This window comes from Acomys russatus, chromosome 30 (genome assembly GCF_903995435.1).
Source record: "Acomys russatus chromosome 30, mAcoRus1.1, whole genome shotgun sequence".
Taxonomy (NCBI): domain Eukaryota; kingdom Metazoa; phylum Chordata; class Mammalia; order Rodentia; family Muridae; genus Acomys; species Acomys russatus.
Window position 1 is genome coordinate 14,699,463 of NC_067166.1, and position 13,670 is coordinate 14,713,132.

General features: G+C 41.0%; 1 protein-coding gene across 1 annotated transcript in view; it reads right to left on the bottom strand.

Annotated features, from left to right (window-relative positions):
• Jmy (junction mediating and regulatory protein, p53 cofactor) overlaps window positions 1-13,670 on the bottom strand; it is a 56,340-nt gene that overhangs the window by 16,541 nt on the left and 26,129 nt on the right. The window contains exons 2-4 of the mRNA XM_051172627.1: window positions 13,351-13,524; window positions 5,664-5,814; window positions 4,116-4,285 (exon numbers count right to left, since the gene is read on the bottom strand). Coding sequence (XP_051028584.1) covers window positions 4,116-4,285; window positions 5,664-5,814; window positions 13,351-13,524 — 495 coding nt within the window. The remainder of the gene's footprint in view (window positions 1-4,115; window positions 4,286-5,663; window positions 5,815-13,350; window positions 13,525-13,670) is intronic.

The following is a 13,670-nucleotide window of genomic DNA, read 5'->3' on the forward strand; positions in this document are numbered from 1 at the left end:
CCCCCTTCTCTTTCGTTTTTGGCTTCTTCATCGCTTTTGTTTTTCCATGGTAGATGTGATCTTAATTGCCTGCATATTAAAGTAACACTCCAGAACAAACCAGCATGGGCTACTCCTTTGAGGCAGTGGCAATGAAGGCTGGCTAGCTTTGCAGGGGCCCCACTGACCATTACAGCAGGAGGAACTGGACATGCCTAGTCATTCACAGAACACACCTGTGGTGCTGATGTGCTTACAAAAGTCACTGAAAAAGAAGAACTTGGGGCAAAGAGAGTTTTGTGGCCTGAAATGTCCCCTTTTTATTGCTTAAATCATTCTACTCCATGTGTTATTTAATGTAAAACACACATATACAAACACAGTTTAAAAATCAATGCCAGCCATGGTGGTGCACGCCTTTAGTCCCTCCACTTGGGGGGCAGAGGCAGGTGGATCACTGAGTTTGAGGCCAGCCTGGTCTACAAAGCGAGTCCAGGACAGCTAAGGCTACCCAGAGAAACCCTGTCTCGAAAAACCAAAAAAACAAAAGCAGACAAACAAACAAACAAACAAAAAACCACAAATCTAATAATGAATCAATAATTCTATTTTATCTAATCACCTTTGCACAGCTCACTCCACGGAGACCAATAAAAACATACATTTTGCCTTTCTTACCAAACTATTTGAGATAAATGCGAGGCAAGCTTGGATCTAACTTTTACCAAATGCTCAGACTAAAAGAACATTAAGCGTAGTTTTTTGCTTGCCTAACTCCACATTACTTTCAATATAGACGTCAAAGGGGAAGAAGGAGAAGGAGTACGTGTGTTCATTTCTGAGACATGTCTTGGTTTCTACTATTGAAGATGAATTAAGTTTGTTAACTCACAGATCACATAAACTTGTCAAATCTCACTATATTCTATGACCATGTCTTATTTATGTTTTTTTTTTAAATAGCTTATTTTAAAAAGGCTGTGTGTGAGGTCAATGAAATGGTTCACTGGGCTCAAGGCACTTGCCTTGTAAACTTGCCGACCTGAGTTTAAGGTTTGTTTTTGTGTTTTTAGTTTTTTGAGACAGGGTTTCTGTGTGTAACAGCTCTGGCTGTCCTGGAACTCACTCTGTAGACCAGGCTGGCCTTGAACTCACAGAGATCCACCTGCCTCTGCCTCCCAAGTGCTAGGATTACCCAACACCAACTTGAATTTGATCCAAGAACACCAAACTCCATTTCCAGAAGCCATACAATTGTGGAAGGAGAAGACTGACTCTACAAAGCTGTCCTCTGACCACCACAGGAAACATAGTAATGAGAGCTCTTCAACACACACACAACAGATATAATAAGTTGGGAAAGGCAGGCCAGGAGGCAGGTTGAGTCATTTATCTCTCTCACTTCCTGAAATTTCTGGGAAAGGCACTTATGTTGAATGAACTGAGAGGGTATGGTAGATTGAGTAAGAACAACCCCCCACAAACTTATATCTTAATTCTTAGTTACCAGGGAGTAGCACTATTTGAAAGGATTAGACGGATTAGGTATGGAACTGTTGGAGTAGATGTGCCCTGAAGGAAGTGTGTCACTGACAAAGGACTTTCAAAAGCCCAAGGCAGGTCCATTATCTCTCAGCCTGTGAACCAGGATGTAGCTGCTGCTCCAGTGCCGTATCATGCATGCCACCATGTCCCTGCCATGGTGATAATGGACTATGCCTCTGAAAATGTAAGCAAGCCACACGTTAAACGCTTTCTTTTATAAGAGCTGCCTTGGTTGTAGTGTCCCTTTCACCGCAACAAAAGAGTGACTGGGACAGAGGGTCGATTTTAATATTGGAGAATTCCAACAGGCGGGGGGGGGGGGGGGGGGGGGGGAGATGGCAAAGAAACAAGAAGAATTAAACAGAACACCAAGGTTTGGAGAACCATGAAAAATCATGAGTACATAAAGCAAAAGAGGTGGTTTCATAATTAGGAGCCCTTGCTACTCTTCTAGAGGACTGAAGTTTAGTTTGCAGTACCCACAGCAAGCAGCTTACAACCACTTACATATAACCATGGGCACTCAAACATGTGCAACAAAACAAAAAAGCAAAGACCTGCTATGGGAAAATGAAGGAATTTGGTTTTTCTGCAGAAAAATAGCATGCAGTACTCTAAGGTATAAGACAGGAGGGGCTGCACCCTCAAGGCCAGGCAAGGTTACAAAGTGAGAGTCTATTTCATATACATAAGAAAAAAAATAATGTGTACTAAAATAAGCAATTATCCCAAAGTATAAAATTGATTAGGGAATGCAAGAAGAAATGTCCACAATTTAATAAACACATTTTGGGTTTTACATACATAGGTGTCATCCATCTCTCCAGCCCTCAACAAACACTCTCTACGTGTTAAGCGTTCTTACTGAGTAGCATTCTCTCAACAATGAGGTCTGCTGTAGGCACCTAGAGCACCTGCCAAGGCTCCTCCTTCACACTGTGCTCGATCTTATGCTACTACTCAACTATTCACTGCCCTCATTTTCAAAAACACTTCTAGTCTTAACATTTACAAGCTAGCAGCAGACTAGTGTGCATGTATATGTGGTGTGGGGGGGGGGGGGGGATGCCTTTTCAGTAAAGCAATCTGTTGTAAACCAGTTTAATCCTAAAATAGGGAACTTTGAAATAATGGCTCAGAGAGTAAATAATATCAAACAGTTTTAATATTTTGAACCATAATGTAGGCACCAACAGTGAAGCCAATACTGTATTTGTACTGTAGTTTTTCTAGACAGTTTCTCTGCATAGCCATGGCTGTCCTGGACTCACTCTGTAGACCAGACCAGTAATCCTCCTGCCTCTGCCTCTGCACCACCATCCCCGGCTCAATACTGTGCTTGGACATGTGATGGAATAAGATGATAATGAAAGGAACAACAGGGCTTTCTTTATGAAGATGCCCCACCCAGGCTCATTTTTGAATGCTTGGTTCCAGTTGGTAAACTACTGGGGAAGGGTTAGGACATGACGCTTTGTTGGACGATGTTATGTCACTTGGGATGGGTTGTGGTGTTTCAAAGGACTATCACCACTTGGCTCTCTCTGCTTGTGCTCCTTTTCTATGCTGAAAGGCAAGCCATCAGCTACTGCTCTGGTGCAGTGCCTGCCTGCCGCCATGCTCTCCACCATGACACTCATAGACTCTAACCCTCTGGAATCATGAAACCCAAATTGAATTCCCTTTTTAAGCTATCTTGGTCATGGTGTCTTAGCATAGCTATAAAAAGTAACTAAGACAAGAATATAGCTGTGTATCCTAGTTATAATTAACGTCAACCTGAAAGAGCTTAGAATCAATTATAAAGTGTCTCAGTTGAGTAACTCTATCAGGTTAATCTGTGGGGGGCTGTATTGATTGTTAACAGATGTTAGAGAGCACAGGCCACTGTGGACAGAACCATTACCTGAAGAGGTAGTCCTGGGCAAGTTGAAACGAACTAGCAGAGCATGAGTCTAAGCCTTGAGAGAATAAGGCAGCAAGCATCATTCCTCCATGGTTTCTGCTTCAAGCTCCTGCCTTGATATCTCTCTGTGACTCAGAGGGATAAACCAATAAACCCTTTCCTCCCATAGCTGCTGTTGGTCACAGCATCAGGAAGAAACTAAACTGTGCTGTGTGTGGTGGCATGGGTCTTTAATTCCAGTGCTTGACAGGCAGTGATGGATGCCTGGGTTGCCCAGCCCAGTCTAATTGACAAGTCCCAGGACAGTGCAAGGTCTTTTCTCAAAAAAAAAAACAGTGGTCAGGGCCAGGTGTGGTAGTGCTCGCCTTTAATCCCAGCACTTGGGAAGCAGAGGCAGGCTGATCACTGTTTGAGGCCAGCCTGGTCTACACAGTGGAGTCCAGGAAAGCCAAGGCTAAATAAACAAGGAACCCTTGAAACCACTGCCTCCCCCAAAAAAACCAGTGGTCATCAACTGAGAAATGACACCCAAGGCCTCGTGCATCTGCATCTACACACACATGTGCACCCAACACATACATAAATATGCACAAATAATATCAAATAAGATGTCTATCAAAATCAAGAATCTAATTTATATGAATCTTTTTACATTATGTATCATTTTAACGATAGCTTTTGTTACCTCTTCTTTTAGTGCATGTTTCTTCTGTTCCAGACAAATCTCTTTAGCTCTCATCATCTGCAAGGTCTCTTTAGAAACTGCATACTGGAGTTTTTCCATGCGTTCAGCAGCTGCTGCCCATGATGCTTTGCCAAATTTCTTCTGATCTGCTCGCATCCGATCATACACAGCTGTTAACAGTAGTTTGTAAAGATATTAAGGCACAAAACTACTAAACACAAAAAAAAAAAAAAAAAAAAAAAATTAAATAAAATAAAGTCTTGGGTTTCACTGACCCACATAATAAATCACACTTAATGTCTCTAAAACATAGTCCAATAATATCATACTATCTCTGTTATCTTAAATTGTGGTGCACGCCTCAGGACTCAGGACTCAGCAGGTCAGCCTGGTCTACATAGTGAATTCCTGGACAGCCAGGCTATAGTGAGATACTGTCTCAAACAAAGCAAAAACAAAAAGAAGCAGCTTTCACCGTGGGGTGTGGAGACAGCTGAGGAGATGTCTTATCTCCTGCTCTTGCAGAAGACCTAGGTGTGGTCCCTACCAGTCACACATCAATTCGCAAGCACCTGTGACAACAAGTTCTAGAGACTCCGGTGCCCTCTTCTGGTGTCCTCAGGATTCTGTACACATGGTGCACATAAACTCACAGGCTCACGTACATACATATGTACACATAAAATAAAAATATGTATAAATCACACACACACACACACACACACACAACTTAAGGCTGAATTACATAGTGAGTTAATTACAGGACAGCATAGAGAGTTCCTGTCTCAAAAAACAGGAAATAAATAAATCAATAAAAATAGCATTTAGCAATGGAAGTGAACATGATCAAAACACACACACACACAAACACATCATATATGTGTGTGTTAGTTGAAAACTAAGGCCTGAACATTCAAAATGTTCAACTCTACATCCCGGGGCTTACCACTGAATACTCTGGAGATGCGATAACCAGATGCAGGAGGAACGGACACCACGTGCTAGGTCAGGTCTCAGTAGAAGGTGAAGACAGAACCACCCACTCTAAAGACAGCACAGCCAGCTCCTTCCCCAGGAAGGAAGAGCTTCTTAGTTTTTAATAACACAGGACTCGATCAAATGGTAATCGCTGACTGACAGCTAATGTCTTCCAATCAAAAGAGCAGAAGGTGACTATGAACTTCCACCATTCTTGCAGAGGACCAATTAGCAGTGCCCACCCTGCACAGCTCATAAAGACATGCACTGCCAGCATCAGGAAGGCTGCTGCCTTGGGCCTCCATGGCACCTATACTCACCTACACTTAACAGAGACACAAATATAAATAAAAATAATCTTTTTTTTTTTTTTAAAGCACATGCCTGTAATCCCAGCACTCGGGAGTCACAGGCAGGTGGATCTCTGTTTGAGCCCAGCCTAGTCTACAAAGAGTCCAAGACAGCCAAGGCCACACAGAGAAACACTGTTTCAAAAAACAAAACAACAAAAAAAAACCCCTTAACTGCTCATTTTCAAAAATGCCTAAAGAGCCTTATCCAAAAGCCTACCTTTCTGGGCTTTAGCTGTTATTTCAAAATACTTGACAGTGAGGTCCTGAATAGACAGCACAGCCATGTGAGCTTTCCTCTGCCAGTCAGCATCTTCTTTTTGCAGCCTCTCAATTCTTCGGGGTCCCAAATAATCATTCTCCATGGAAATCTTCAGGGAAAGGGGGAAATCTGTTACTTGTTACACCTGGTATCTGGTGTGGAGGTCCCTCTGCCTTTGCACTTTCCCCTGGCCACCCTCCTCCATCTTCCCAATCCCTCCTATATGCATGGAAACAATAGACAGCAAAGCATTTGGTCATTTTTGAGTGTTGAGATAATGAGAAATTTATTTTCCCACTTACAATAGTTATATTTTAGGTTAATAATTATTTGTACAGTGATTATATTTAAATTCTATTAAATATTAAAAATTTTAAGACTGATGGTATTTTTTTTTTAATCTGCCCATGTGCATACTAAAAATATTCTAAATAAAAGTTTTATTTACTGTTTTCCTTTTTTTAGGAAACTAGGGTCTGGCATATCCCAAGCAAGCACTCTATCCTTTTTACATAAAAAATAAAATAGCTATTGTATTACAAAAGTCACAAAGAACAAAGGTGAAACCACCATGAGCAGGAATGGACTGTGTATATACACTACCCAGCTTTATCACAAGCAAAAGATTTTAAAACTTAAGAAACATTTAAGCAGGGGCTGGTGGCCATTGTCTGTTCCCCCAGCTCTTGGGGGGCTGAAGCATGGGGTGGGGGGGACATGGGGGGAAGAATAATAACCTTAATAAGGTTTATTATCGTTTAAGGATAATAAAAAGCAGCTGGAATGTTGGCACACGCCTTCATCCCAACACTCAGGGGGCACAGGCCAGCCTGGTCTTCAGGGTAAGCTTCAAGATACCCATGGCTACATGGAAAAAACCCATCTCAAAAAGGGGGGGTATGGCTGTGGATAGAGAGATACCTCGGCTTTTCTAGAAGACTCAGATTCAATTTATCCATAACACACTTTAAAAAAAAAAAATCAGGTATCAAAGAACTAAAAACTGTTAAAGAATTTCAAAAGCATAAATAAAACAAGCCATATTCTCTAAACAATGCAAGAAACAGACAGCATAATAATCTGAAACTAAAGTAAAAGTTAATCACCAGGAATTTAACACCTTTAACTTGAGGGGAATGGGTTTTAAAAAAGAAAAGACCTAGGATTTAGTTCTGTATGTGTTAGAATTTTGCAAAGATCATGGCCAAAGATAGAAATCTGGGCTTCACTAACACAATGAAAGCATTTATAAAACTGTAAGGGTAAATGAGGTCATCTAAGGAACACAGACACACACACACACACCCCAGCAGCAAGAAATTCTACAAGAGTTGAGATAGAGAAGTTGAAGGAAAAAAAGCATCTTTAGGGAGTAACAACGAGAGCTGTTCACACTGAGTTGGTTGAAATATAGCGGAATACCAGATATGTAATGAGAAAGCTGTGTATGATGCAAGTCATAAAACTCAACTCTTGCTATGATGAGTGTTCACAAATTTTCTCTTAACACAAAATTATGCTAGAACAGTAAGTAGATACAGATCAAAACAAACGTCTATTACACAATAGATTTAGAGAAATAAAGGCCAAGTATATACAGTGTACTACGGATGTCATCTTTGGATGTATAATTTGAAGAGACCAGCGTAGGGATGGTAGAGATGGTTCAGCACGTAAGAGAACTTACTACTACTGGTTGTGCAGAGACCCTGGGTTCCTTCTGTCCCCAGCCATCTACATGGTAGTTGGCAATTATCCCTAACTCCAGTCCCAGGGGATCCAGTGCCCTCTTCTTATCCCCATGGGCACCAGGCATAGACATGGTGCACATATATACACGTGAGCAAACACTCATTCATATAAAATACAATAAAAATAAAACGTGCATGGGGTAAGAGCAACATACTAATGTACCAGGTGATCCAGAGTGTCAAAGTGAGGAGGAAATATGTTAGTGAGACAGATTCCTTTGGACTTATTAACCACAGATGTTTTACAAACACCTAATCAAATCAATAAGGCATTATGCTGAATGCCAGCTACTACAGACACCTTCCTGCTTCAGCCTCCCTCGTCTCCAAGTTCATGCCTTATAATGCCAGTTTTGGAATCTGCAAATGTGGTGTCAAGTCTCCTTTCTTCTAGCCTTTGCCTCTGCTGTACCTGCCGGCATCATACCAGGCTTGCTTCTATCTAGCACTACAGTTCCTTCCTCAATAACACAACCAAGTCTGCAGCTTTTTCAACCCCACCCTCATAATGCAATAAGACAAGCTACTACCAGCATGCTAAGTGCCCTGCCCTTAATAGAGGTCTGGATCTAAGTGAACCATCAAGGCCACTACAAGAAGCAACATCCTTTTATTAAGCAACAAGCTCCATGGGGACTGTCCTCTGTGCTTAACTCAATTCAGTTGTTTTCCTATGTGATTTCACCTCTAAAAATGGTGGCCCTTTTAATGACTGAGTTAGCTTGCTGTCTTGCCTTCTTATGTACCTGCTTTACTTTATACCTAGTTAACAAATCTTTGTATTAGAGTGCTCGCTGTTGAAATTGTTAGCTTGATTTTCTGATCAAACCCCAAAAGATTTAACTATGGAATAGAAATTTAATAAACACAACCTAGAATGTACAAACTCAAAGCTCTCAGCTCAGAACTTTTAACACAGACATTATTTCCACCCACATGAATAAGTGTACCTCCAAACAATAGACAAAGAAGATAAACACATAGAAGGCAGAACTTCTTTAACATGGGTTTAGTGGGAGGAGGTTAAAAACAAAACAGTACACTGCAACCATTTGAAGATAACATGTGCACTGCTGTTGGATTAGTAGTATTTGTCTGTCCCACCTTCACAAACAGAATACAAACATACTTTATGTGCCGATTTTCCTCTGCTGCTTTGGAGATGACTTTTGAACTTAGGAGCTATAATGCTGCAACCAATTGCTAGAAACCTTGCCTGTTCATTTTATTGTACAAGGAACTAAGCAACAATCCTCTCTTCTCTTCCTAACTTGGGAAACTTGAAGACATTGCAGCAGCTCTGTTCAGCTGGAGCGTGTGCTAAAAACAATGACAGCTCTGTTTGGAATTTCAGGGCTAGAGAGAAAACAGAGCCTGTTTTTAACATGGAAAAAGGTGTGTGTCGGTTTAGGTAGCCAGGAGAGTAAAACTAACTTATTAATACAAACTGTCTGGCATGGAGTGCCTTATTATAAGTGCATCATTGCTAGGATACTGCACTTTGTAATAACATGATATTTTTGTGCGTTGTTAAGATGTTGGAAGAGCCTAACTAGAGATTCTTTGGTGAAGCACGTGCAATGCAGATGGCTGTTGGCAGTGAGAAGGCTGAGGATGCTGCTCAGTAGCAAAGCGTGTGAGTGACATCAAAAGACCCTGGATTTGATTCCATGCCATACATCTTGTAAAAGATTAGTATCCAAATACAAGAACCCAATTTAAAGAATAGGCAAAGGGCCTAAGCAAACAAGACATGGCTAATTGGCCTGTGAAAACTGTTTTATATCACTAATCATCAGAGAAAGTAAGTCAAACTCACAATGAGGTATCATCTCACTATTTAAATGGGCAGTATCATGGACAAAAGATCACAAATATTGGGAAAAGGTGAAGAAAAGGGGCCCGATCTGGTCTTGAACTTAGCAGTCCCAGTGCCTAAAAGAGTTACAGAGTACTGCAATATCAATAAGTATATTCACAAGTCGGTATTGGCATTTGCTCACAAGATTCTTTAGTTAGGTTCTCCCAATGTCTTAACAATGCACAGAAATACCATAATAAGTTCGTACAAAATGCAGTGTCTTATAATAAGGAGTTCAATGTTAGTGTGCTGGTGGGAGCACATTAGCGTTAATGAGAAGCACGCCACATATTCTTTCAGGTATATGAGTGAAGGACTTGATGTCAGTATGCTGAGATATGTGTGTTCCAGCATTAACTCAGCATTACTCACAACAGTAAAGAGATGGAATGAATGCCAAATGGACAAGGAAAGCCTGGACAAGCAAATAGACACATATAAAAATGTTATTTGGCCTTTAACAAGGAGTATTATGATCCTAATTCATGTAGGAGGGAGGGACTAGGGGCTTAGGGGTGCTTTTGGTTAAAGGACACATGATTTCACTTAGGAAGACTAAGTCCAAGAGATCTGTACAACATAGTAAAATATACCTAATATATAATATTCTTAAAAAACACATCAGCAGTTCTTAAGTGTTCTCACCAAAATTTGGTAAATTAGGAGATAGTAACTAGTTCAATTTTTTCCTTCTACAGTGTAAAAAATACAAAACACTATTGTACATGACAAATAGTTTTGTGTAAGTTAAATATTAATTTTAAATAAAATAAACTATAAAGACACTGATATAGTAATTGAGACCACGCTAGTACAGTCTAACTATGCCTCCCTAACTCCAAAGGTTCATCTGTTGTGCACTTGTTCCCCAGTTGGTGGTAATGGGGGTGTGGTGGTCCCTTCAAGAAGGAAGGCCAAGTAAGAGGCTCTAGCTTCAGCTTGGGCCCCCCACACACACACTCAGAGGGACTGTGTGGCCTGACTCTGACTGACTCCTCCTTCTCACACTTGTACCCCATTACTGCATCCACAAAAGGTGGAATTGCTGATGCTCTCTCCAGAGCCAGCACCGTGTTTAGAATACCAGCCTATCTCTCTGTGGTATTGACAAAGAGCCTGGCTTGGCCTTTTTATTTCAGCAACATTAAACTGACCAACTTACTGACATACTTACAAACATTATTGAGTCTTCCAATCTATTAACATGTTCTGCCTCTTCGTTCGGCATCCCACAATTTCTGCAAAGTTTTGGTGTTTATTTGTTCTGAGCTGCTGGGGACTGCATCCTTGGGCAAACACACACACACACAAACACACACACACACACACCATATTTACTGAGTTTTTTTTTTTTTTTTTTTTTACAGTAGAGGGAAGGGGACACTAACCAACCCATAAAACCTGCCTATAAGAAATGTGGGGATAAAAGATAGAGCAGAGATTGAGGGAATGGCCAACCAACGACTGTCCCAACTTGAGGCCCATCCCATGGGAGGGAGCCAACCCCTGTCACTATAAATAATAATCTGCTATGCTTGCAGACAGGAGCCTAGCATAACTGTCTTCTGGGAGGCTTAATCTAGCAGATAATAGAAACAGATGCAGAAACCCACAACCAAACAGGAAGACCCCAGGGAGCTTTATGGAAGAGCAGGAGGAAGGGTAGGAGTCGGATGGGGCAACGATACGAGAAATGATGCACTTAGTCTGGCTGTGTGTTGATGGCAGAGGAGGGTTGGTACCCAGGGGGAGTGGGCGCTGTTCTCTTCTCTGAGGAGAGGAAGGAGGAATGGTCAGAGGGGATGTGAGGGTGGGACCGGGAAAGAGGAGGCTGTGGTTAAATTTTAAAAATTAATGAAAAAAATAATTTAGACTAAGTATCTAAAATACACTGAAATACATGTTTTTCATGTAACCAGGGTTTGGTTTTACTGGCTTTGTCTAAGTTTCGTCTGTTTCCCTTCTTATTCTTAATCTTTTTCCCTTTTAATTTTATCCACTGTGGGTTTTTCCCCCCCTCCCTTAACTCATTGGTGCTAATACTGAATCAGTGTTTTTTCCAGCAACTTCAGCAAGAAGCTTCAACAGTTATTTTAGACCCCTCTCTAACAAATATTTAATGTCATAAATTCCACAAGCTGAGCTTTGGTTTCACATCTGATGTCTTGTCGGGGGTGCAGAGCCGCCCTCGTCTGGTCTCCCTCAGACATTAATAGGCACACCAAAAGTCTAGTAGGATCCACAAGAGGCAGTTCCTTTTGGAGGCGTGGGAACAGTAGCAATACAGACTATCCAAAACCTCTGTAGACTACCAGTTAGAAAATGCATTTGTAAGACGAGCAGTGGTAGTGCACACCTTTAATCCCTGCACTAGAGGCAGAGGCAGGTGGGTCTCTGAGTTTAAGCCTAGCCTGGTCTACAAAGCGTGTCCAGGACAGCCATGGCTACACAGAGAAACCCTGTCTCAGAAAAAAGAAGATGCATTTATAATGATATCAACTCAATATAAATCTGTCACCTACACATAGAAAAATAGTAGCAGAATAAATTTTTGAGCATCAGTAATAGCACAGTGATAATTATACACATTGCTACTTTTCCTACTTCAAAACTTTTAAACTGATACACACACATAGTACTAATGGGTCAGAGTGATAGGTTTCTATCTCAATTTTAGGCACTACTTTATCTTCATACATTAAGAATAATTTCTAGAAATTGGAGTGGTAAAGGAACTGTCTAAAACATAAGTCCCTAGATTCAATTTAACCACTACATAAAAGGGGATTTTGGTATTTTATTGATATAGCTAGCTTCTCAATTATTGTGCTGGTATGTTTTATGTCAACTTGATACAAAGCCAAAGCCATTTTAGAAGGAGCCTCAATTGAAGAGAATGGCCCCTACTAGGTTACCCTGTGGATGTGCCTCAAGCATATTCTTGAAGTAGGGGGTGGGGGTGGGGGGTGGGCAGAAGGGGTCAGCTCACTGTGCACAGTGCTACGCCATGGTTAAGCAAGCCAGTAAGCAGCACTCCTACATGGCTTCTGCACCAGCTCTAGTCTCCAGGTTCCTGCCTTGGCGCCCTTCAGTGATAGATTATGGATGGAGAACTATACCCTGAAAATCCCTCCCCTCTCCTAGCTGCTTTGGGTCCAGGTGCTTTATCACAGCAGAAGAAAATACTTTATCTTCAGAAGAACTAAACTGTATCACAGCCACCTGGTACTATGTAACAGACAATTGATTTTAGTTGTGCTTATGGCAAATATTTTGCCAAATCACAGATCCACCTGCTTCTGACTACCAAATACTGGGATTAAAGGTGTGTGCCACCACTGTCTGGCTTATAATTCTTTTCTTAAAAATGTATTTTCTAACTTAACAGTAACTAGTAAATAAATAATAAGGTTTGAATTAGAGTCCCCTAACTTGCTACCTACTACTAGCTATGGATAAGGACATAAATGATCATCCCAATGAATAATGTGGGTAACCACATATGCCCTGACACACTGAGCTCAATAATTAGACATACTGAATGACATGCACTATGCCTGCATGGAAGCACTCATAAGCGGCACAGAGAATAAAATAGTAGCATGAGAGGCAACAGCTTTAAGTGATTTTCCTCACACTGCTTCCCAAGAAAATGTAGTTAGTAGTGACAGTGGCTCACTCATACAGTCTATAGATTTCTCAGTGAATATTCAATACACTGTGTAACCAGAATTCTAAGGGCTAATCTTAGGTAATCAATGCTGAATTTTTTTTAGGTGATATCTGCAGATACAAGCAGTCCAGAATTGGTGGGATACCGTGTCATCTAGTAGTTCTTTGCTGCCTTTCAGGTTAGATTTTCAAAAAATGTCTACAGCTGATTTTCAGATATTAACTAAATATCCAGTCTTAGGTTTCTGATACCCTTCTAATCCTAGGAGAGGAAAAGACAAGATTCTGTTTGCATTATTTTAAATGTGTGACTAGCAAGTCTCAGAACTACTAAGCAGCATGGCTACAGTTTAAGTCTTACCTTGATCTGCTGTCTTCGCAGCATGGCAAGCTCTCGCATGTCTCGGAATGGCTGGAGTAAATACTGGTAGAGCTCAGTTGTGGCCTCTGCGAGGCTGCTGTAGGCTTCGTCCTCCAACTGATACAAGTCCAGAAGCTCCACCATGCTCTCTATTGTCTTGTGCTTGTCCAAGAGCTGCGAACAAGAAAGTTTCAATAATAAGAAAACTAAATACTGTGACTGATAGATAAATGCTACCCTTGCTTTTGACTCCGAATCAAGTACACATACAAATACAGTTTGAATGTCATCTCATTTGCGTACTTTACATGTCTCTGTGT